The sequence below is a fragment of the Schistocerca piceifrons genome, chromosome 8 (assembly GCF_021461385.2).
Source record: "Schistocerca piceifrons isolate TAMUIC-IGC-003096 chromosome 8, iqSchPice1.1, whole genome shotgun sequence".
Classification (NCBI taxonomy): domain Eukaryota; kingdom Metazoa; phylum Arthropoda; class Insecta; order Orthoptera; family Acrididae; genus Schistocerca; species Schistocerca piceifrons.
The window spans coordinates 323,838,866-323,864,626 of NC_060145.1; the positions used below are offsets into that span (position 1 = coordinate 323,838,866).

Sequence of the window (25,761 nt, forward strand, 5' to 3'; positions counted from 1 at the left end):
ACCCATTGTCTTCAAACACTCTTTGTGAGTGGGAAAGTTCATCTTGCAGACTGCTTTCGTCAGGAATAATATGCGCTCTGTGGGTCAAAGTTTGGAGAACACTCATTGTCTGGGCAGGATGGTGGCAGCTATTTGCACGTAAATACAGATCGGTGTGCGTCGGCTGATAAACGAAGGCAATGACAGAACCTGTGGTGATGGTGCAAAATTCAGTCCCTTACTCAAAACCATCATCGTAGCATTGTCCAAATCCCTACCTGTCATATTAATAACAGGGCGTCGAATAACAGTTTCTCGGTGCGATGTCATCTTCAGTCGATTAAATTTTGCAGTCTGTCGGGATGTGGCCACCTCACAAATCCAGTCTGATTTGGCCCAAGTTGTACCATCAATCCAATTCCAAGAATCATAGGGTATCTCCACAGACATCTTCAGGTGCAGGCGATAAAGTTCTTCAGAAACCAGGTCTAATTTTTGGCGAGTAAAGTGGATCCTCTCCTTAACAATAGCAGAACCAGCTTTTGTTAAAATCTTATTCATAGACGTCATTTTTATAAAATGTACTAATCTGGCAAACTTCGGAATCATGCCCTGGTCACGGCACCTTAGTAAAAAACTTAAAGAGCTCAGTAATCTTGCTCTCAAGTGTCGAAGCTTATCCAATTGTCGAACACATAAAACCATCTCCTCCTCGAAGAGGTACTTGATGAGAATCTTCAGGTTTTGGCAATTGAAGAAGCTGTTCAACCACTTCCCTCGGATTCAGCAGAGGAAATAAGACGTGAAACATGCCGTGCAATTATGAAGGCTCGCCCACAAAGGAGCAATATATCTGCGGCAGAGAGGGCTGCTCTATGCAAGCTTTGCCTGGATACTCAGACGGTGGTACTCCCAGCAGATAAAGGTAATGCTACTCTTTTATTGTCCCAGGACAAATACCATGATAAAATGTACAATTTATTGAGTGACAGCATGTACTGGAAGATCAGCAGGGATCCCACTAATCGAGTGGCGAAGAACACTGTTTCGCTTCTGAGTGATTCTCCCTTTCCACCAGAAGTTGTTCGGAGATTGAAACCAAGTGGTCCGGTGCCTCCTAGACTTTATGGACTACCAAAGGTCCACAAGAAAGATGTTCCTCTATGCCCCATAGTGAGTAACATAGGCTCTCTGACCTATGACGTTGCCATCATTGTTGAGGCCTCTTGTGGGAAAATGTACTCGCCACATAAGAAACTCTGCTGACTTCATTTGTAAACTGAAATCATTGAAAATGAACCCATCTGATATATTAGTTTTGATGTGGTGGCTTTATTTACAAAGGATCCCCTTCCAGAATCTCTACAACTTACTGAAAGAAGTTTTGTCAAAGAGATTTCAGCTTTATTTAAACATGTTCTGACCTCCACATATTTCTAATTTAACAACGAATTTTTTGAACAGAAGGACAGAGTCACCATGGGTAGTTCCTTATCCCCTCTGGTGGCCAATTTATTTATGGAAGACTTCGAGGAGAAGGCGCTTGAATCTGCTGACTTGAAACCCACCGTATTCTGGAGATATGTTGATGACATCTTTGTAGTTTGGCCCCACGGTGATGACAACTTGAAAGACTTCCTAAGACATCTGAACTCCCTCCACTATCAAATAATGTTCACAATGGAAATTAAATGGAGGGATGCCTTCCACTTTTGGATGTTTTGGTTCGGCACAGAGAGGATGGCACTTTGGGACATGAAGTGTATAGGAAGCCGACGCACAGCGATCTGTATTTACGTGCAAATAGCTGCCACCATCCTGCCCAGACAATGAGTGTTCTCCGAACTCTGACCCACAGAGCGCATATTATTTCTGACGAAAGCAGTCTGCAAGATGAACTTTCCCACTCACAAAGAGTGTTTGAAGACAATGGGTACTCTCCACAACAAATACAGAGGGCACTGAAAACGAAAACGAAAGAGGCCACAAAGAAAGCAGAAGAAGATGAATAAACCTTTAAATTGATGGCCTTCCTGCCATATGTGGGTAGCCTCTCATAAAAAATAGGACGGATTCTCGGCAGACACAAAGTAAAAGTGATTTTTTGTCCTCCACCCAAGATAGCTGCATTCGTGGGGTCCGTCAAAGATGATTTGCTGCTCCAAAAATCTGGACTTTACAAAATTCCATGTGAATGTGGCCTTTCTTACCTCGGACAAACAACTCGTACTGTCCAAAAAAGATGTACAGAACACCGGAAGTACACACGACTTTTACAACCTAACAAGTTGGCAGTGGCAGAGCACTGTATTGATAATGGTCACAGTATGTTGTATGACAATGTCGATATTTTGCCAACTACATCATCCTTTTGGGACTCGATAGTGAAAGAGGCAATTGAAATTCGCTTGACGATGAATTTAATTAATAGAGATAGTGGTTTCAATCTTGATAAATCATGGAATCTGGCACTTGCAGTAATAAACTCGCAAAGACGTCGTCACAGTGCAGCTCACAATGATACACTCCTGGAAATGGAAAAAAGAACACATTGACACCGGTGTGTCAGGCCCACCATACTTGCTCCGGACACTGCGAGAGGGTTGTACAAGCATTGATCACACGCACGGCACAGCGGACACACCAGGAACCACGGTGTTGGCCGTCGAATGGCGCTAGCTGCGCAGCATTTGTGCACCGCCGCCGTCAGTGTCAGCCAGTTTGCCGTGGCATACGGAGCTTCATCGCAGTCTTTAACACTGGTAGCATGCCGCGACAGCGTGGACGTGAACCGTGTGTGCAGTTGACGGACTTTGAGCGAGGGCGTATAGTGGGCATGCGGGAGGCCGGGTGGACGTACCGCCGAATTGCTCAACACGTGGGGCGTGAGGTCTCCACAGTACATCGATGTTGTCGCCAGTGGTCGGCGGAAGGTGCACGTGCCCGTCGACCTGGGACCGGACCGCAGCGACGCACGGATGCACGCCAAGACCGTAGGATCCTACGCAGTGCCGTAGGGGACCGCACCGCCACTTCCCAGCAAATTAGGGACACTGTTGCTCCTGGGGTATCGGCGAGGACCATTCGCAACCGTCTCCATGAAGCTGGGCTACGGTCCCACACACCGTTAGGCCGTCTTCCGCTCACGCCCCAACATCGTGCAGCCCGCCTCCAGTGGTGTCGCGACAGGCGTGAATGGAGGGACGAATGGAGACGTGTCGTCTTCAGCGATGAGAGTCGCTTCTGCCTTGGTGCCAATGATGGTCGTATGCGTGTTTGGCGCCGTGCAGGTGAGCGCCACAATCAGGACTGCATATGACGGAGGCACACAGGGCCAACACCCGGCATCATGGTGTGGGGAGCGATCTCCTACACTGGCCGTACACCACTGGTGATCGTCGAGGGCACACTGAATAGTGCACGGTACATCCAAACCGTCATCGAACCCATCGTTCTACCATTCCTAGACCGGCAAGGGAACTTGCTGTTCCAACAGGACAATGCACGTCCGCATGTATCCCGTGCCACCCAACGTGCTCTAGAAGGTGTAAGTCAACTACCCTGGCCAGCAAGATCTCCGGATCTGTCCCCCATTGAGCATGTTTGGGACTGGATGAAGCGTCGTCTCACGTGGTCTGCACATCCAGCACGAACGCTGGTCCAACTGAGGCGCCAGGTGGAAATGGCATGGCAAGCCGTTCCACAGGACTACATCCAGCATCTCTACGATCGTCTCCATGGGAGAATAGCAGCCTGCATTGCTGCGAAAGGTGGATATACAATGTACTAGTGCCGACATTGTGCATGCTCTGTTGCCTGTGTCTATGTGCCTGTGGTTCTGTCAGTGTGATCATGTGATGTATCTGACCCCAGGAATGTGTCAATAAAGTTTCCCCTTCCTGGGGCAATGAATTCACGGTGTTCTTATTTCAATTTCCAGGAGTGTATATCGACATGCCAACACAGATCGACTGCAGAGTCATAGATACAACTCGCGCGTTATGGACGTCTCTGCCGCCGACCATCGTCTCTGGCACATTTGCATCTGTGGCTGCATGCGCAGTCGCACGGTACACGAGTATAAAAGGACGAAGCGAGCACTGGAGCGGCAGTCTTGTGACTCACTCTGACAATGGCTGGATGATATACAGCCAAAATATTAGAAGAAGAAGGAGATTTCTTGCGGCTGCACACCCGAAACTTAATGGAACAGTCTTTGCGCCGCCAAAACCTGAAGATTCACATCGAAGGTCAAAATATTTCCCGCTGATAGCCTGCAAAGTACTAGCTTGTTTGTGTCCATTCATTCATTGATTCATTCATTCATCATCTTCTGTAAATCTGATTGAGGAGAGCTCCCAGGGACATGGAACGAATCAATGTATCCATAAATGTAAGACAAATATGAAACAACAATGGAAATTCCTGGATGGATAATATGTAAAATGAAGGAAATGCAAACCACTCACCTGTAGCTGACTGATGTGTGGTGCATAGAAACATGCAACAGAAAACAGTATTTATGCTAGCTTTTGATATCTGGCTTTATTTATAGTGGAATTGCACACATCATGTGAGCTGTAGCTCGAAAGCTAGTGTAAATACTGTTTTGTTTCTAAGTCCACACATCAGTCAGCCATATGTAAATGGTTACTTTTCCTTCATTTTATGTATTTCATGTATTCAGGCAGATAACTTGCCAGGATAGCCGAGAGCGCTGACGTGCTGCTTCCTGGACTCGGGTAGGCGCGCCGGTCCCGGATCGAATCCGCCCGGCAGATTACCGATGACAGCCGGTGTGCCGGCCAGCCTGGATGTGGTTTTTAGGTGGTTTTCCACATCCTCCTAGGTGAATTCTGGGCTGGTCCCCATGTCCCGCCTCAGTTACATGACTCTCAGACATTTGAAACACATTCACACTATTTCATGATTGACACTAGACGCAGACAGCTGGGGTACACTAATTCTGTCCCGGGGGGTATGGGGTGGTGGCAGGTAGGGCATACGGCTGCCCCTTAAAATTCACCATGCCAAATCCGTACTTAACCCTCCCGACCCTGCGCACAATGCAGGATAAAGGCAGTAGCAAAAGAAGAAAAGAAGAAGAAGATGTATTCAGACAGATCTATCGTGTTAACATAATCTGTATACTGTATTAACAATAAACTATCACTGTAATACTTAACATAAACATGTTTAGGCCATTTAAATTTTATTAAGTAAATTAGTAAGAAAACTACTACTTTGAACAAAAACATCCTGCCTCCTCAGTTTTAATATATAAATGCTGTTTGTCTGCCTATTAGTATCTTTTATTTACTTGATTACTATAGTACTTTTTAGATAGAATATTTTTTTATATCTACAAATACTGAGTGATATTTATAGTACATTGTTACTTATTGTTCAGCTTTATAACTAACATCACTATGTGCCATTTAACAGAACTTTTCAGTCCTGGAATCTAGATATTCACATAATTTCTGGAAATAGTTGTTAATGTGGTATGTTTTTAATTTTCTTTTGAATTAGTAGGGATTCCCACTTCCTTGCTTTATGTCAGAAGAGAACTTACGGAATCTCTTACCACCAGAGTGCATAACTCCACTCTAAACCCTGGACAAGGAGTCAAAGCCGAAAGGAAAATTATTTTTGTGTCTTGCCTTGTGATTCTGTGAAGTGATTTTTACTATAAGCAACAAGAATCATTAAGGACAAAATGTATTGTGAAATGAGTGCAGGAATTGTAAGGTCATTAAAAAGGCTTCTGCAAGATGCACAGTTACCTGCTTCATCCTGCATTCTTACTGCAAACTTCTGCTGAACAAGCATTTTGTCAACTAGCTGCACTGCCCCAGGAGATAACTCCATAAGAAAAAAGGGAAAGTAAATATGCAAAATAAGCCAACAATCTTGCATTCCGGTCAACACAGTGAGAGACACTTCTAAAGCATAACACACTGAACTGATATTCATAATTAGTTAATTGACCTGTTAAGCTGATTTTGACTTGTTACCTAGCTGGACCCTAAGGCACTTTATGCATTGTGCTTCATTTGTATATGGACATTAATGCCTACTTCTGTTGCTAAAAGCTATTATTGCTTGTTTGAAATTTTGTAATATGATTGTTTATGTTTTGGAGAGTTTTAATACAATGTAAGTATTTTCGGATTAAAGGAGACCAATCACCAAAAACCAGAAGCACTGAGTCAGCAATAGGCAAGCACAAAAGAAAGAAACTTGAGTGCATTCAGAATAATTTTTTTTTCTTTTTTCAAGCGAGAGTAAAACATTACACACACACACACACGCACTTACACAAGCACACCTGTGCCCCTGGACAAACAGTGCCAGCACATATGTTGTTACAACACATCGTCCTGCTTCCATGAACATCCTCACCGCAGCCTCCGGTAAACCATTGTACCTGCACCATCCATCCAACTGTTTCCCCTTCCTCTGTCCTGTCATCCCTCCCAGTTCATGTATCCACATCATGTGTGTCACTCCCCACCAGCTGCAACAACTGTGCATCACATGCCAAGTCCATGTACCTGCCACCCCATTCCTAGCTAGCAAAGCAGCTGACACCTTCTGAGCTGCTAGCCATCCTCCACCAATCACTCTCCTCACCTCACATCTCTCTCTCCCTCTATACACCCAATCTGACACTATGCCAACCACAACCTAGTCCACCTGCTGAAATGCAGCACTACCTACTGTTCTTATAGCCAGCATATGTAGGGCAAAGGAATGAGTTTGTGTGATTTGTGTGTGTATCTGTGTGTGTGTGTAAGTGTGTGTGTGTGTGTGTGTGTGTGTGTGTGTGTGTGTGTGTGTGTCACTCTAGTTCAAAAAAGGATTGCTCTGAAAGCAAGAATAATGAGTCTTTCTGAGATTAACACTTGAACTGTTACCTATGAACCATACGCAGGCCAGTTCACTTACCATCTGAACTGAGTTTAGACCCTTGACTAGTGTGCTTGTGTCATCAACAAACATTACAGTTTTTAAGCTGCCATTTTGAATTGATAGGAAGATCATTTATGTTGGTTAGAAACAAGAGTGGGCACGGTACAGATCCCCGTCGCACACTACTTTCCACCGTTCTAAGACTATTTTCATGCTGGAGGTACAGTCTATTTCTGTTGTGGAGGTAAGATTCCATCCATTCAAGAAGGGTGCCATTGATGCCACAACACTTCAATTCACTAGTATAATTTTATGATCCATGTGATCAAAGGCTTTGGCAATGTCACAAATTAATCCAACAGGATAATTTTCCTTGTTTACTTTGCTAGCACTTCATTTGTGACACCATGTATTCCTTTTTGTGTGGAGAATCCTTTATGAAGGCCAACTGGATTAGCAGATAACAAGTTCTGTTCTGTTACATGAGCCGGTATTCCATTATAGGCTACATTCTCAAACACTTTTGAAAAAACTGGAAGGAGTGATATAGGGTTATAATTAAAAGTGGTTTCCGTATCTCAAATTTTGTAGCTGGGTGTTACTACATTATATTTAAATGTGTCAGGAAATATGCCCCAAGTCATTGACTCTGTATAAAGATAACCTGGAGTAAACCTGTCAAGCCAGTGCATAGTTAGACAGAAATAATTTGAGTGGCAGTGGCATTTTTTTTTCAAAGTAGTTGAGTTCATTCTAATATGTATAAAGTAATCCAAAGACTAATTCCATAGTCAACAGAATGAGCAGATTAACATTACTCATAACTGATCATTAGTATACTTCACTGAAGTAACTTGCAGTGCATCATCACACATCTCAGAAAGGTCTCTTCCATAATGGGATTTTCTAAACACAATGTGTGGATGAATGAAGAACATGATGTGACTGCTGTACAAAAGTTGCTGTATTGTACTGTAGGAAAAGCTCTGTTTGGGTAGTGATGAGTACACACAAAGATTGGAAAAAAGTACCAACAATTGTGGTGTTGTAGCCAGCAGTGTTTACCCACCCTCCAACCCTGTCCCATTCTCCCTTTTCTTTGTGTAAAACATAACGGCAGATGATATTTACTTTCAAATCCACAAAGTCTAAGAAAAGCCAAAATATAAATCAGAGTCCCAGAATTGGGCGTGCATTTTAAGTTGAGGACAAGAGATTCTTCCTGAAGAAAGATCAAGTGGACAATAATCAAAAGTGTCTGACGAACTGATGGAAAGGATTCATGTGGTGATAGAACACAGTGCTGTTTCATATTGATAACATATCAGTTACATAATGATGTTGAAGCGTAAGAAATCACCTTCAGCTGTTTGTTCTTCATTCATTCATTGTGTTTTGTAGATTTCATCAAGAATGAGGGCTTACAGGAATGTGGAACCAGCCATGGTACACTTGCTTGAATAAAAGAAACTCAACTCAGTTTATTGCTTTAACAATAAACTACTACTATATATTTGATAGAATTTTCTCATTTTGAGCAAACTGAAGGGTGATCTATTTAATTATTAAATTTAACACTATATAAAGACCACACTGGATCTTACTTTCTGTTTGACATATGTACTACAGAATTATGAACAGTGAAGCAGTTCGAAGATTTTGTACTATTATTCTTTCACTTAAGATTTTTTATGGAAGGCATCTGATAATTCGTTCACTTATTTAATTGTTAGACATTGTTTATTTTATAAAGTGCCAAAACACTTCTATTGGTGTTGCTTTCTTTGAATAAAAGACAGTATTTTGCTTTCAGGATGATGAACCACAAATTCTTTATGTTGAGGAAGAAGTGCCAAGTGGGACTGAAGTTGGCTATGTGGAAGCATTTGATGGAGATATTAATGAAAATGCAGAAATTGATTATCTTATCACTTGTGAGTTCACAATTCTTAGTAATTTATTCATGATACGCCTTTTTGCACATATTTTCTGGTTTGTAAAAATATTATTTTTGAAAAATATGCAATTCTATAAGCATTTTGTGAGAATTAATAATCAGTCATGGTTAGAATATATTTTCTATCAAATTTAGCACTGAGCGATGTAGGTAACATAGCTTTCTTCAGCCCCAGTTTTGCCAGTTATTTGCAGAGAAAGGAAAAAAATGTTTCTCTAACTAAAGAACATTTAAAACTTTTTTCATATGGCACCCATTCAGCCAAGGACTTCATTTTTTAAATATTTATTCAGTAAGCTGTGAAAATTGAAACAAAAATATTTGTAAATGAAAAAGAAGGCAGATGGAGGGCTAGAGTTACCAATAAAAGTCACTAGAATTGCTTTTGCTGCTGTACATTATAATGTTCCAGATAATTGAAGTAAAGTTGGTTATTAATGTCTTTTTATTTCATGTAACTTGCTTGCATAGTACTCATTAATGAAATTAAATTCACTACATTGTTACAGATGGCAATGAAGATGGACTGTTCAATATTAGTAGAACTATTGATAACAGAGGTTTGATTACTGTTGCTAAAAGGCTTGACAGAGAAGAGTCAGCAGAACATGTCCTTACTGTTAAATGCTTCAAAAGATCTCTGAGGCCTCAAAGCTTACGTAAACAGTACAACAGACAGGTAAAGTCACCATTTAATAGTAAATATATTTGATTGTGAACTGTATTTCATGAGTCAACAAGTTTTATGCTTTCGTTAAATGGAAAATGTGGTTATGTTTACAATTAATAGGAACTGTTTTCCACATGGTAATGTGTATTCAAAATACATTAAGTTGTCACATGGTGAGATAACAAAGTATCACAGAAGTAATAGGTTTTGTGATGTATGAGAACTCTAGTGCACAGCAGTGCCCTCTGTTACATATACACGTTACCAGGGTTTCATTTCAGTGTATGAGGTAACTCTGAACACTATCATATCTCTCCAACAACAAAGTAATAAGAAATTGTTTGTGCAATGTTTAGTTCTTCAAGTTTTGTAGAAAATAACCATTCCAAAGGCTGTTTACTTGCTTGAAATACATATGCTTCATTTGAAATATTGGTCAGAAGCAGTGTCATTTTGGTGGGAGCATAGTATGTAGCATATCCTTGGTATATTGTGTTTTTTGTAACAAAAATTTTGTGACTCATTAACAAACTATAAATGTTTTATTACGCTAAAAAGAATTTCTTGTTGTTAACTATTCTTCAGATTAGCCATATATCAGCATTCTACTCTGTGTACAAAATTAATATTCCATCTTATGCGAAAGAAATGTGTTTTCCAGCCTCAGATTAAATAAGCCCACCTAATCCTTTTCTGTTACTTTTGTATTTAGGATCCATCTGAGATGCAGGTGAAAGTGAAAGTGGATGACATAGACGACAACAAACCAGTATTTTACCAAGACAATATTACTATTGGTATGTATCATACTTTCTTCACAATAAAAGTGATGTTTATAATGAGTAGAACATAGTGTTACTTAAACATAAATAGATGACACACCCATCGATAGTATTTTTTGAAACTATTGATGTATCGATTAACTATCGATTGTTATGGGCAGGTATTTAAAATGAAAAAATAGCTTTCTAAGAATTTTTATTGCTTAAAATACAACAATACAAGATATACAGATTTTTTAAAATAAAAAGTAAGGTATTTAAATTTTCGTCCTTTAGTCTGTTGTTTAAAATACAACATTTAAAAGATACATGTAATGTATTTAAATTCTTCTCCTTTACTCTGTTGCATTTTTAAGTAATTATTTATCCATCATTGGGGAAAACCCTGTTTGCAGGAACTGAAGTCACTGGACACCACAAAAATTTAATGGCCATTACACACAACACACTATTAGATTTTGCACAATATTCTGATACACAAGCATGCTTGTCTATTACACATTTTTCAAAGCATTGATTTAGGTCAATTATGGAATCTTGTATAATGACATTGACATTGCACTGTTGCTAATTATCAAAAAATGTAGATAATCCAATTTCAAACTGTTAGACATATCAGTAGATGTATTAGCACTGCTCATGGCTGCTTCTGTTTCAGGTATTATTCTTGTAGCTGATGCAGTGATAGCAGAATACTCTTTCTGAAGTACTTTGCAGCATTCTCTGCCTCTTGAAATGTCCTGAAACAAGTTTTTTAATCCTAAGATCCAATAATGTCACAAGCGTATTAACAGCCAATGTTTTAAATGATTTCACTCTTTCATTGACTGATTTAATCAAGGAATCCAGAACACTTCAGCATTCATTAGTTGTTAAGGTTCTTTACAAGTCTGAAAACTTGGCAGCCATACCTCATATAAGAGGTATAATTAAGTAAGCAGTTATGTATGACTCCCCTGAGATTGTTGTTGTTGCTACTTCAGAAGGTTCAAGAAAATCTATTATCTCTTGTATAGTTAAGTAATGTCCTGCTGCGAGAGTGGACAGTGTTTTGAACTTTCATCGACTGCAATCTCAAGCTTGCTTCATACTTCCAAATTTTTTTAATCATGTCACATGAGCTGATGAGCTGTTCCATTGAGTTGGCATCTCTTGTATTTCTCGGTTCTTTTTTGTTTGCTCTTTTTTGAACATTGCGCTGTTTGTCACTGGCTAGTGTAGAGTTATGAAAGAAAGTCAAAATAGACTTTTGTTTTCAGTAAAATTTTGAAAACTGTTTTTGCTCAGAAACAATCTTGTACAGAGTGTACATAAAATCTGGAAACACTTTCAATTGTTTATTGCACAAGAACCAAACATTGTATCATACATATGACATTTTGAAGAGAAGCCCTGAAAGTTTGTTTTCATGTATACCACCAGAGCGTAGTTTGGTAATTTGCTGATAGTCAGGGCTAGTTGCAAACAGTGAGTTTTCTGTGTGTTGGAGTTCAACACATGTTTAGAACCAAGTACGGTAAGAAGCCACCAACAAGGAAGGCCATTTACCACTGCGCAACAAATTCATTACAATGGGTTGTGTGTTCCCGGCAAAGGGAACTGGACGTCCCAGCGTGAGTGAAGTGCATGTGGAGTGCATGCGAGACACATTCATAAGGAGTCCAAAGAAATCAGTGTGTTGTGCCCCAAGATGGCTCCAATCACAGTGAGGAAAGTCCTGCGACAGAAGCTGTGTATGAAGCCATTCAACTTGGAGCTAGTGCAGAAGCTCAGTGATGATGACAAAGACAAGAGTTATGAGTTTTGTTCACAGTTGCAACAATTGAATGAGGATGGAGATGGCATTGTTGATTGCTTAATTTTTAGTGACAAAGCCACTTTTCACACTAATGGGGAAGTGAACAGGCATAATTGTTGAATCTGGGGTACAAAGCATCCACATGAATGCATTGAATTTGAGCGTGATTTGCAAAAGGTAGAAGGTTATTGGGCCTCGTCATGTCAAAAACTGTAATGGCCATTCTTCTTTGCCGAGAGCACTGTCACTGGATATTCCTACTTGGACATGTTGCAGCAATGGCTGATGCCTCAAATGCAATCAGATTCTCCGTTCTTCTTTCAGCGGGATGCATCTCCACCACATTTTCATCGTGAAGATCATGAGTACCCGAACACAGAGCTGCAGCATCGATGGATCGGCCGTGCTACAGAAGGGGATAGCTGTTTCATGAAATGGTCTCACTGGTCACCATATCTCACTCCATGTGACTTTTTTCTGTGGGGACACATTAAAGATCTGATTTATGTACCGCCTCTACCACGTAATGTAGCAGAGCTCCAGGAGGGAACACGGGAGGCGACTGCCACAGTTGATGAAGCCATGCTGGGACAGGTGTGGCAAGAATTCGATTACTGTATTGACATCTGCCGGGTCACTCATGGTTTGCATATCAAATGTTTGGGAGGGGAAAAAAAAAAGAAAAAAAAACGTTCAATGTTTCTCTTCCAAATACAATATGTATGACATCTGTGCAATGTTTAGTTCTTGTGCAATGAATAATTAAAAGTGTTCCCAGACTTTATGCACACCCTGTGCAGTGGGCAAAACAAGGTAATGCTGAATCCTTAAGATTTAGGCAGCTTTTTTGTAATTGCAGCATTGTCTGTAACCACTGCCACTGTCTTATCACAGATATTGTATTCTAGCAAGATTTGATTGATGACATGAAAAAATGTAGTGTTAAAATAACTTGCCAATATGCCCAAAATTTTGCATAATATTGTCAAAAAATTTCTTTTTTTCAATGCCTTGTTATCTGAAAAATTACTTTTGTATGTAAAAAAATAATTCTCTTAAAAATTGGCGCAATGTTTATATGTCAACGTTACGCTGAGCTTCAGCATCTTAGAAGCAGTGGGAAAGTAGAAAGAGGAAGAAGAAGAGGAAGGTCACCATAAGGAATAAGAATGCAAGAGGGGAATTGCTGGTCTGTCATGCAATGCTGCTACCTTAGGTGTGTATATTTGCTGATGAACTGCAGCAGATACAGTATAAACTGCACATAGGAATAATGAGATTGAAACTGCATTGAAGAGATCAAGGGTGGCTTTTTCACTCATTATGTTTTTTCTCAGTTGAGTTGACACTCAGGACAAAACAAAAGGGCCATCACTCTACTGCAGTGCTGCAGCTGCTACATTGCTGCAGTCAGCAGCACTTGTGAGCTTTAAGTGCTCTGTCAAATTGTTCTCACTGTATCATATCTCTCATCTCATCATCATTTACATCCTCTTTCACTTCTAAAATATTGCCGTCAAGTTTGTCTCTCTCATACAGACCCTTCATATACTCCTTTCAACTTTCTTTTCTTTGCTTAGGACTGGTTTTCTATCTGAGCTCTTGATATTCATGCAGCTGCTCCTCCTTTCACCAATGCTCTCCTTAAATTTCCTGTAGGCAGTATCTATTTTTCCCCTAGTGAAATATGCCATTTTTCAGTTTCTGTCACTCTCAAATTTTAGACATTTGTATTCCCTTTCAACTGCTTCATTTTCTGCTTTTTTATATTTCCTCTTTCATCAATTAAATTTACTATCTCCTGTGTTATCCAAGGATTTCTACTAGACGTTGTCTTTTTACCTATTTGATCCTCTGCTTCAGTACTTCATCTCTTAAAGCTATTCATTCGTCTTAGTCATTTCCCTGTTGTGGTCAGCCATTGCCTACTGCTCCATCTGAGACACTCAACAATGTCTGATCTTTTCAAGTTATCCAATGTCCCACCTTTTTGCAGTTTACTCAGTTTTAATCTGCTGTTCCCAACCAGTAATTGTAGCCAGAGTCAACATCTGCCTTTTAAAATATCGTACAATTTAAAATCTGGTTCTGAAATCTCAATCTGAAACCTTGTAGTGCCTCTAGGTCTCTTCCATTTATACAGCCTTCTTTTGTGATTCTTAAACCAATTGTTAGCAGTGACTAAATTATCAGAGTGTACACAACCCAGGACAATTGGGAGATCTGGGAAAAGAATTTTTTTATCCGGGAGAGACCTGAGAATTTTTTAGAATTCCAGGAATTTTTTGTTGTTTTAGTTTTCAATTAAATTTTTGTAATTTTGGCTGGTAAGAACCAGTACTCTAACAAAGGATTTTACTGTATCCCACTATTGCAGAATAATACTGCAGCAATAAAACATGTCCAAGAGGAAAAAATGAAAATGAAACATAAATTGGAAAGGAAATGCGCCATATGCAACAACAAAAGACAGTGCTCATACAAACATCTGTCAACAGCGAAATGTATCAAAGGCTTTAGGAAGACTATGCAATGCTTCATAACAACAAATTTTCTCCAATGAATGTGATGTCACAACTGTTTACATCGAGGTCTATAAGAAAGACAGGCCATGGCGCATGTGTCATGAGGGTAGGCCTGAGCTCATCTGCTCGCTTTACTCAGCAGGCAAAATGCATTTCTAAAACTGTTACCTCACAACTGGGTGTGCATGTACTAATGAGAATTGCATCTTCTACTGTAATCTGCTATTATGAACTCTTACTGGTTGCTAGCTGTCCAGAAAAATTTAAAATCAACTCTCCACATAAATGGTATAATGCCTTGTTTATAGCGTTTTAGCGGTCCTCATTTCATAGAAGATATGCCACCTTATGGAACTGATAGTCATTATGGCATAATTTTAATTGTATTGTACCCCAGTAGAGCTGCAACAAATTATTAGTAGACCTACAGACTTTCTATTATTGTAGGGCTAATAACAGTAAAATTCCATAATAGTGGATTCCATTTGAAGATGCAATTCTCATTTGTACATGTACACCTAGTTACGAGTTAACTGGTGTAGAAATGCAAATTGTTTGCTAAGTTGGGTGAGCTTGGCCTATCTTCATGATGTACGAGCTGTGGCATGTCTTTCTAGTAGGCCTCGGTTTACATTAGATTCGTTTTAGCAGTTACGAGCAGGCTCATGCACATGCACAAGTGAGTTGTGTATGAGGAGTACCTTCTACCATTTCTGGCTACAGAAACATGACTGTTTGCTGTGTAAGTAGTGCAGGAGGCAGCGAGAGGCTACCTGGCAAAATTTTGCTGGGACACCCAAGTTGCCAGATTCACGCAAGCGCAGCAGGCCTGGATCTAGGAGGAGGGGGGGAGAGGAGGGGGAGCAAATCGAGGTACCAGACCTGGGTGGCAGTTTTGGGGAGGGGGGCGGGGGAGCAAATTCTCATCCTTGTGGATAAAACCTTGTTTCACAAAGCAACTAGCATTCAGTGCACATTGATCTATAGATTAATTCATATGATTTTTAAACACATCCTTGTTGATTTTTGAACACATTCTAAGTTGATTTCTGAATCAATCATAAGTTGATGCTTGAATCCATGCATTGTGTACTTGATGTCTCTGTAAGGGGAATCCTCATTGCATCTAGAAATAAACTTTCCTGTAGACAAAAAGGGACGGGGGCTATATGAGCTGAGCTAAGTAAAGCCGAATGGGTAAATGCCAATTGCTGTCTGATTATGTGGTTGACTGGGTTTTGCGAATGATCAGCGTTGTTATAATTACTAGCAAAATCTATAGCTTCAGACTACCAGAGCGGGAATAAACAACTAACAGGAATAACATGTAAGAAAGGTTACGTATTATCTTCTCAGTGTATCCAAGAAAATGAGATTTTGACAGGAAATTTTTGGCCAGATCACTACACTAGTAAGTGTCAGTTTTACAGTCTCCAGCTAGCAGCCATGTGAGTTCTATTCTGGAAGTAGCACAGAAAATGTGTTGTACAAATATGACACAACACCTAACCAGTGAATAATAGCTGGATTACTAAACCGGTGATTCTGGCAAGGTTAGTGAAGTCAACTGGCGAATAAGTTCTGACAATGGCAGGAATGCTTACTGAATTAGTGATGACAAGATTGTTTGTTAGAATGAGGGAGGAGATGAAACGAGGACATCACACAAATTATGGAAGAATATAACGATTCCAAATTTATATAAAAATTTCGTACTACTACTTTTCAATCTCATACTTGAAAAACTGGAGCATATGAATGAAATGTGAAACTATTTCCTAACTTAAAGATTTTTGCATATAGTATGCCTAATAGGCATTTCATATTGGTACTTCGTGAATTATATTCTGTCGTGTTATAAAAATGACAATTTGTGCCAAAACAGTCTCGCTTATTTGGTCTGTGTTACAATTTCTGCAATATTAGAAAGGCCTATTTTGTTGTATCTAGCAAACAGTGACAAATTAGATGTAATCAGATCGAGAAACCATACCAGTCTTGGGTACATTTGTATTAACAGCTTCTTCAGTGTTAGACAATGACATTTCAGTTTTTCATGTAGCAAAATGTTTGATGAACTTTGATGAGGTAATAGATTCTTTTGTAGAAAGGCATGCCATGTAAAGCTGTAGCATGATTATAGAGAAAAAAAGAAATGTGTACTGCCTTGCTTGTCTCTTGTCTTTACTGGTTTTCATATCTGCGCACACTCCGCTGCAGAGTGAAAATCTCAATCTGGAAACATCCCCCAGGCTGTGGCTAAGCCATGTCTTCACAATATCCTTTCTTTCAGGAGTGCTAGTTCTACAAGGTTTGCAGGAGAGGTTCTGTAAAGTTTGGAATGTAGGAGACGAGATACTGGTAGAAGTAAAGCTGTGAGGACGGGGCGTGAGTCGTGCTTGGGTAGCTCAGATGGTAGAGCACTTGCCTGCGAAAGGCAAAGGTCCCGAGTTCGAGTCTCGGTCGGGCACACAGTTTTAATCTGCCAGGAAGTTTCATATCAGTGCACACTCCACTGCAGAGTCAAGAATCTCATTCTGGAAATGTCCCCCAGGCTGTGGCTAAGCCATGTCTTCGCAATATCCTTTCTTTCAGCAGTGCTAGTTCTGCAAGATTTGCAGGAGAGCTTCTGTAAAGTTTGGAATGTAGAAGATGAGGTACTGGCAGAACTAAAGCTGTGAGGACAGGGCGTGAGTCATGCTTGGGTAGCTCAGATGGTAGAGCACTTGCCTGCGAAAGGCAAAGGTCCCGAGTTCGAGACTCGGTCCAGCACACAGTTTTAATCTGCGAGGAAGTGAAATTAGATATGTTTGTCAAAATGCTGAATATACTTTAATCTCTAGTTGTTAGTCATTCAAACCATTTTGTGTAGTATTCGGAGCATTTTTTTCTCACTGTTGGTCCGGGATTATGGCAAGAAGAGAATGTGACATTATTTCCTATATATTTCAGGTGTACGGCTGAATGTGCCTATTGATACTTCCTTATTGACACTAGAGGCAACAGATGCTGATGCAACAGCTGATCCTTTCAGCTACATGCTGGTTAACACAACATTCTTCTCATTTGCACCATCTAGACTAGATGTTGTCAGCACACAAACAGATGGAAATGCAACATTTCGGTTAGATGAGAAGACAGGAGAACTTCGAACATTTGGAAGCATGTTGGATTTTGTGGATGGCTATTTTGAGCTTCATGTTATTGCCAATAATAGCCTTCGAGAGGACTGGTTGGCTGAAGCAAGGGTGAAGGTAATAATTTCTTATTGTCTGTTTTCCATATAATTCTGTGTTGATGTGGCATTCTGTAAGCTCTAGCTATGTACTCAGTCATGTAACAGAAATTTCATGAATTAGTGCAGTGCATTCCTTTCTTTAAAAGGGACATATTGTGCTAGTTAAGTTTCTTCTTTCAGTAATAAAACTATTTAGTTGGTAGGGCATGTAATTTGACTTTATTTCTTTTAGATAAAGAATATACCACAGTTTCAACCTAGTTTGAGGCACTCATTCAGTTGCTTATTCATGCATCATATTCTATATGTCCTATAATGAAGGAGAAATTTAACAGGCATGGAATGAGTGAAATAAATCATTAAAAAAGAAAAGCAACAGTTAGAGAGTAATAGTGTACGCTATACTTATAGTTGTGTGTGTGTGTGGTTTGAGGTTTTCGGGTGCTAAACAGCGTGGTCATCAGCGCCCAAACGCATAGAAACAGGAACACATGCAGTGAAGGGACGAAGACGGACAGCGAACAAGGAGAACGGCTAAAAGACACAGACCTGACGCAGTTACAAATCCTCACATACAGAGGCAAAACAAGAGGAGAAGAAATGCAGTAAAAAAGGAAAGGAAACACAGGGAAAAGAGAACAGCAATCGAAGTGAAACAAGAAGGTAACCGTGACTGGCGGACCTCTTACCTAAAGCCTGGGTGAGCCAGTCACCCAGCAGCACATTAAAATCCTCTCCCTAAAATCCGAGGCAACAAATTGGACAGGACACAAATCTGTAAGACCTTAAGCACAGTTGTTGCGTCGTCTTGCAAAATAGAGGGCAAATCTGGTGGCAAGGAAACCACCGCCCTCTGGTCAGAGAACAAAGGACAGTCAAGTAAAATGTGGCAGACAGTTATCTGGACGCCACAAGCACTGCAGATTGGGGGGTCCTCCCGCCGGAGTAAAAAACTGTGCGTTAAGGGACTGTGCCCAATGCGGAGGCGAGTGAGAACCTCATCCTGCCAGCATGACTGGTAGGACGTACGTCATGGCCGCATGGTGGCCTTGACCAGACGCAGCTTATTTTCACCGACTGCCAGCCACTCCTCTTCCCATTGACACATAACATGAAAACGCAAAAGGGAGGTAACAGCATGGAGGGGGACGGCACATTCAACAACGTGAGGGAGGGAACATGCATCTTTGGCAGCCACATCTGCCAGTTCGTTTCCCCTAATACCCACGTGCCCCGGCACCCAGCAGAAAGAAACCTCCTTCCCCTGCCGTTGCAGGTGGAGTAGGGCATCATGGATGTTCTGGATGACCGTATCCGCTGGGTACAAGTGTTGCATGGTCTGAAGGGCACTCAGGGAGTCAGAACAGATGAGAAACTTAAGACTGGGAACACATCTCATCTGCTCCAATGCCCGCAAGATCGCAAACAATTCGGCATCAAAGATGGTAAATGCTGCAGGAAGCCGTAACTTGACGACTCGATCAGGGAAAACAACAGCACATCCAACAGAGTCCCCCTGTTTAGAGCCATCTGTAAATACTGGTACATGGTCGGCATGCTGGTTTAAAATATCGTAAAATAAGGAGGTAAAAACAAACGCAGGAGTGCAGCTCCTCCGGTACTCTGACAAGTCTAAAAGGACGCTGGGCCTCTGGAGCAACCAGGGAGGCAGGCAGGTAAAACCCTGGAGTTGGGGTGCCACACGCTCCACACCAAGGGACTCAAGCAAACGCTTGGCACGAATCCCAAATGGTCTCGTTGCCCTTGGACGACTGGAAAAGAGACGTTCCATAGGTGGTCGGGCAACAGTAGGGTATGCAGGGGAGGTAGGACAGGCAAGGAATTGACACACCCGTCGCACCATGAGGAGTTTCCGCCGGATGGCGAGCGGCGGTTCCCCTGCCTCAGCACGCAGGCTGGGGATGGGACTGGTACGGAAGGCACCAGTGGCCAGCCTGATACCCTCATGGTGTACTGTGTCAAGAATCTTCAGATATGAAGGCCTCGCTGACCCATACACAGTGCATCCATAGTCAAGACGCGTCCGGATGAAAGCCCTGTAAAACTGCAGCAGACGCGCCCGATCTGCTCGCCAGGACCGATGGCTCAGACACTTCAAAATATTCAGCGCCTTCAGGAACCGCACCTTGAGGTCTTTAAGGTGCGGCAACCACAACAACTTGGAATCAAAAGTGAGGCCCAGGAACCTCACAGTGTCTCTAAAAGGAAGAATGGTGTCCCTCAGACGCAATTCAGGGGAGGTAAAAGGACGTCGAGAACGATTAAAATGAACACACACACATTTGTCTGCAGAAAAGGTAAAACCCGTCTTCGCAGTCCATGCCTCTAATCGCTTTATTGTAAGCTGCAGCTGCCGACTAGCAGTGACAAGACTGGAGGAAGAACAGAAAACAGCAAAATCGTCCACAAACAAGGAGCACTGGGCAGGACTCCGGATAGTGGACGTGATACTGTTAATGGCGACGGCAAAGAGGGTGACACTTAAAACGCTTCCCTGAGGAACACCATTCTCCTGCACGTACAAATCAGATAGCACATTACCAACCCGATATTGAAAGAGGCGGCGGGAAAGAAAGGACCGAATGAAGATGGGGAGATGGCCACGAAAGCCACACTGATGGAGTTGACTGAGGACAAGGCGGCGCCAAGTAGTGTCATACGCCTTATTAATGTCAAAGAATACACCTAGACAATGCTGGTTACGTAGGAAGGCCTGCTGGATGGCTGCCTCAAGCAGGGTCAAGTTGTCTATAGTTGAACGACATCTCCGAAAGCCACACTGAGAGTGGCTAAGGAGCTGCCTGGTCTCGAGCAGCCAAACCAGGCGACGGTTGACCATGCCTTCCAATGTCTTCCCGACACAGCTCGTCAAAGCAATACTCCGATAACTACTGGGATGCATTCGGTCTTTTCCCGGTTTGAGGAGGGGAACCAAAATCGCCTCCCTCCACGAGTCAGGGAACGTGCCGGATGACCATATCATATTAAAACAATTCAGGAGAACTTCCTTGGATGGCAGCAACAAGTGCTGCAGCATGCTGTACAGGATTTGATGATCACCTGGCGCAGTATCATGAGCCACAGACAGCGCTGAATCCAGTTCCCACATTGTGAAGGGGCAGTTGTAGGGTTCAGAATTTGGAGACCGGAAGTTCAAGTGATCCGTCTCGATGGCAGTGCAGTAGCGGCAGAAATCTGGATCACAGTTAATAGTGGCAGTAGATTCGGCAAAATACATGGCCAGTGTCTGGGCAATGTCTCTCGGCGCCGTGAGTAGACAACCCTGATGCAGCAATGCCGTGACAGGTAGTTGGCTGCGTTTCCCTGAAATCCTCCTGATGGCTTCCCATACTTTCGTAGAACTAGTGGAGCGGGAGATGGAGTTCAGGAACGATTGCCATGACTGTCGTTTGCTCTCTTTAATCACTCGCTGCGCCTTGGCCCTTGCCACCCGAAAGGCCGCAAGATTGTCAGCTGAGGGACGGCACTTGAAGCAGCGCAGAGCTGCACGGCGGGCTCGGATGGCTGAGCGGCACTCAGTGGTCCACCAAGGGACAGGGTGCCTCTTGGGATGACTAGAGGACTGTGGGATCGACAATTCAGCAGCATGGGAGATCACGGCTGTAACATGGTCGACCCATTCGTGGACGCTGGCACGGTGTTCCAAAACAGCTAAATCGCTGAAAAGTGTCCAGTCAGCTCTGCAGAGGTGCCACCTGGGCGGCACTGGTAATGCCACAGTCTCATCCACGAGGCAAATCCAAAGGGGGAAGTGGTCACTAGAATGGAGGTCAGCGGCAACCTCCCACAGAGCAGAATCCGCGAGTGCTGGAGAGCAAAAGGAAAGGTCACTAGCTGACGATGACCCAGAAGCAGTACAGAAATGAGTGGGAGCACCAGAGTTGAGGATGCACAGTTCTTCGGATGCCTTGAGGCTTTCCAGAATGCGACCCCTGGAGCAAGTAGTCGTAGAGCCCCATAAGACATTATGAGCATTGAAGTCCCCCAGAAGGAGAAATGGGCGGGGGAGTTGGGCAATAAGGTCTGTGAGAGCCTCAGAGTCTATTGCATCCTGAGGCGGTAAGTAAACGGAACAGATTGTGAGCCTCCACCCCACAAGAAGGTCAACTGCAACTGCTTGCAAGTCCGTAACGAGAGGGAGCTCAGATGAGTGGTGCATGTCATGGACAAAAACCGCAACACCACCCTTTGCCCTTTCCCCCATCAGATCATCTTTTCGATACACGGTATAGCCCCGTAAAGAAGGAGCATCAGTAGCCCGGAAATGTGTCTCTTGGAGACATAAGCACAAGGGGCGCTCTCGTACAAGGAGTTGTAATTCGGCCACATGCTTCCTGAACCCATTCAGGTTCCACTGTAATATGGGAGCCAGTGATCAGGGTGGCTGAATTTTCACCCTGCCCCTGTGCATTGGACGAGAGCCCGTACTGGCCGGAGATTTATTCCTGGGGCGAGAATATCGCCCCCGGTTGACATCAATGTCCATCAGCTCTGATGACGACCCAAGGGAGATGTCAGACAGTATGATGGCGTCGTCATCAGACTGACCCTGACTAGTCTCCTCAGGTGGCAAAACCACCTTTGGCGTCTTCGTCTTGGGGGGCTTAGAATGCAAAACCTTGTCCACAGTTGGAGCTTTACTCGCGTGGGCAGAAGGTGCCACATGGGGAGGGGCTGGAAGTACCCCAATGTCAGCAACCACGGCCTTGTCCGACGTTGTGGGGAGAGCTGCAGGTTGCAAAACAACTGCAGCAGCACAAGTGCACTGGCAAACGCAGGTATTAGTGCTGACACTAGCAACCTCCGTTTGTGTAGCAACAGTGGCCAACTGTACCGGTTTCTGCAGAGTGGAAGCGAAAGATGTTGTAAACACAGGAGGCTGCATGGCCTTAAAGAGCTTCTTGGCCTCACCATAGGGGATGCGCTTAGATGTTTGATCTCCTGTATCTTCCGTTCCTCGAGATAGAGTTATAGTTAACTGTTACTAACTTACTACGTACTATTTGTGGACCTGCCCAGATAGCCTGGCATTTAAGGTGCCCTCTTCCAGAACCAGAAAGATGCTCCAGCTCTGGATCGAATCTGCCAGGTGGATTAACGATGAAAACTGTTGTGCTGGCTAGTTTGGATGCGGTTTTTAGGCAATTTTCTATATCCAACTGGGTAAATACCAGGGTGGTTTCCACAGTCTGCCTCAGTTAGACAAGTTGCAAACATTAGAAAATGTTCTCACACTTGCACATAAGATAACACTAGATGCAGACAGATGAGGCACACAAATTACTTCCTGGGGAGATGTGATGGTGTCAGGAAGGGCATCCAGCTATGCATTACCACTAACACTGCCAAATTCAACATAAGTGATGACTCTGTGGAGACACAGGATAAGGCCAGGAAGAAAAAGATGATAATGTTTGTGCTTACTCATACTAAAATAAATACAGAAAAATTAGCGAAGCAGTACAGCTTTGGACATAGATCCTGCTTCTCCCGTTATACTAAGTTGCTGCTATTTGTAATCTAGTATCTGCTTTGTATTTACATGAGAAAACACTGAACTGCACACTAGGCACAACAGAAGTGCAAATAATTTAGAAAATTCACAAATTTTGCTCTTGTTCAGACTAGAGAATGATCAGTGGACCATGGATCCATGTTTTTGTGCAACAACTTGCTCACACTCTAATCTCATGGTAACAGTATAACCATAATAAATAAACTGCTACCTTTGTAACAAGTCTAAAAAATTGTTCCTGCATTATTTAGTCTGGTGTTAGCTTAGTGCCACTGCTTTGCTCATGTAGACTGTATGGGCTGCAGAGATTTTTTTGGTTTCATTTAACCAAATTTTTCAGTTGTTCACAAATTGTAGCACTTTCTAAGCATTTCATGCCAATTAAGGAGATATAAGCATGGTCTTTTCTGAATGTACTTTTGACCAAAAAGCAGTTCCCGTAGTTGGGGTCCAAAGTTTTTGTTAATCATGCCTTTTAAATTCTTATGGAAATTTTCCATAGCAACTTTCATCACCTAACAAATATTGCTTTATATTCCACCTACAAGTGAAATACCAGGTTTCATAAATTTAGCTTTAAAATTTTTTTAATGTAATGAAATATCCATGCCCTGTTGCACTCTCTTAGAGGTTGAATTTCCAGAAACACTGAAACATGTATTTTTTTATTTTTAACTGAGAAGTCAAATACCAGTTGTCATAGATGTAGCCTTACAAATCTGTTAGTAGTTTTTTAGCAATTACTTATTTTCAAAAAAACTTTCACCCACTATTTTATTGCCCTTACTGGTTGAATTTCAAAAAAAGCTGAAACACCTATTTTTTATTTGCTGACTGAGAAACCAAATACCAGCTTTCATAGCTCATGCTGCAAAATTCCCTTAACAGCAACATACTTTCAAAAAGCCTTTCATCTCCTATTTCATCCTCTTAGGAGTGGAATTTTGGACAATTCCTTCTTAACAATGCCTACAATATAAGATCCACCCCCTCGCATAATTTCAAGTTTCTATCCTCAGTGGTTTGGGCTGTGTGAGAGTCAGTGAATCAGTCTGCCCTATTTCTTCCCCTTTGGGGTTGACTTTTGAAAAACAGTGATAGAAGCATTTCTTTTCATCTCTGACCAAGAAGCCAAACACCAGTCTTCATAGATTTAGCTTTAAAAATTCTTTCACAATGAAAAATTTCACCTCCTCCTCTTAGGAGTTGAATTTCAAAAATGGTTACATGTATGTTTTATTTGTAATAGAATACAAATTTCATAGATTTAGCTTGAAAAATGCTTGCGCAATGAGATATTTCCATAAAAACTTTTATTCCCTATTTCACCCTCATATGGGTTGAATTTCCAAAAACAGTTAAACATATGTTTTCTTATTTCTAACTGAGAAGCAAAATTTAAATGTTCATAGATTTAGCTTTGAAAATGCTTTCATAATAAAATATTTTCATAAAAAATCTCATCCCCCTGTTTCACTCCCTTAGAAGTTCAGTTTCTTAAAACACTGAAACACATATTTTTTATTTGTAACTGAGAAGTCAAATACCAATGTTCATATATGTAGCTTTAAAACTACTTTAGTAGTTCTTTCTTTAATAATGATATGTTTTCTAAAAAAGCTTTCACCTCTCCTTCACCCCAATGGAGTTAAATATCCAAAAATGCTATAACATGTGTTTCTTTATTTGTGATCGAGAAAGCAAATACCAACTTTTTGCAGGTCTAGCTTCAAAATTGCCTTAATATAAACTTTTTTAAAGAAATTTTCATCCTCTATTTCATTCCCTTAGTGTTGCAGTTTCAATAAGTCTGGTCTTAAATGACAATCCCTTCTTAAAATAATATCCATTCCTTCTCCAGATTTCAAGTTTCTATCCTGAATGGTTTGGACTGGGTGATGGTGAGTCAACCAGTCAGTCAGGACATTGCCTTTCATGTATAGAAATTGCAGAGAGAGTTTTGTTTCTTTCTACACTTTCACCATTTTCCCCATTGTTATTGGAGTTAGATGAGCCACCAACTTTAGGTCAAACTCAGACAGACAGTATAAAGAAAATGACTGGATAGATACTGCCAGTTCCTCTTATAAAAGCATAGAGAGAGGCAAAACCAACATGCTTCATCAGAATATAAAGGAGGTTAAAAACAAAAAAGTTGTTAATTTAAACAATGGAAACTCCAGGTTGGAATATTAACAAGGTTCAAAAAGATAGTATGCTACTTACCTTAGTGATGACACATCGAGGTGCAGACGGCACAAATAAGTCTTCAGCTACAGCTTTCATCAAAAAAAGAAAGAGAAACAAACGCCATTTATGCACACAAGCAAGCATACCTCA

General features: G+C 41.6%; 1 protein-coding gene across 1 annotated transcript in view; it reads left to right on the forward strand.

The window, feature by feature from the left end:
• Positions 1-25,761, forward strand: part of LOC124711590 (cadherin-23) — a 407,580-nt gene that overhangs the window by 356,845 nt on the left and 24,974 nt on the right. Inside the window, exons 23-26 of the mRNA XM_047241742.1 lie at positions 8,708-8,828; positions 9,361-9,530; positions 10,234-10,318; positions 17,579-17,880. Coding sequence (XP_047097698.1) covers positions 8,708-8,828; positions 9,361-9,530; positions 10,234-10,318; positions 17,579-17,880 — 678 coding nt within the window. The remainder of the gene's footprint in view (positions 1-8,707; positions 8,829-9,360; positions 9,531-10,233; positions 10,319-17,578; positions 17,881-25,761) is intronic.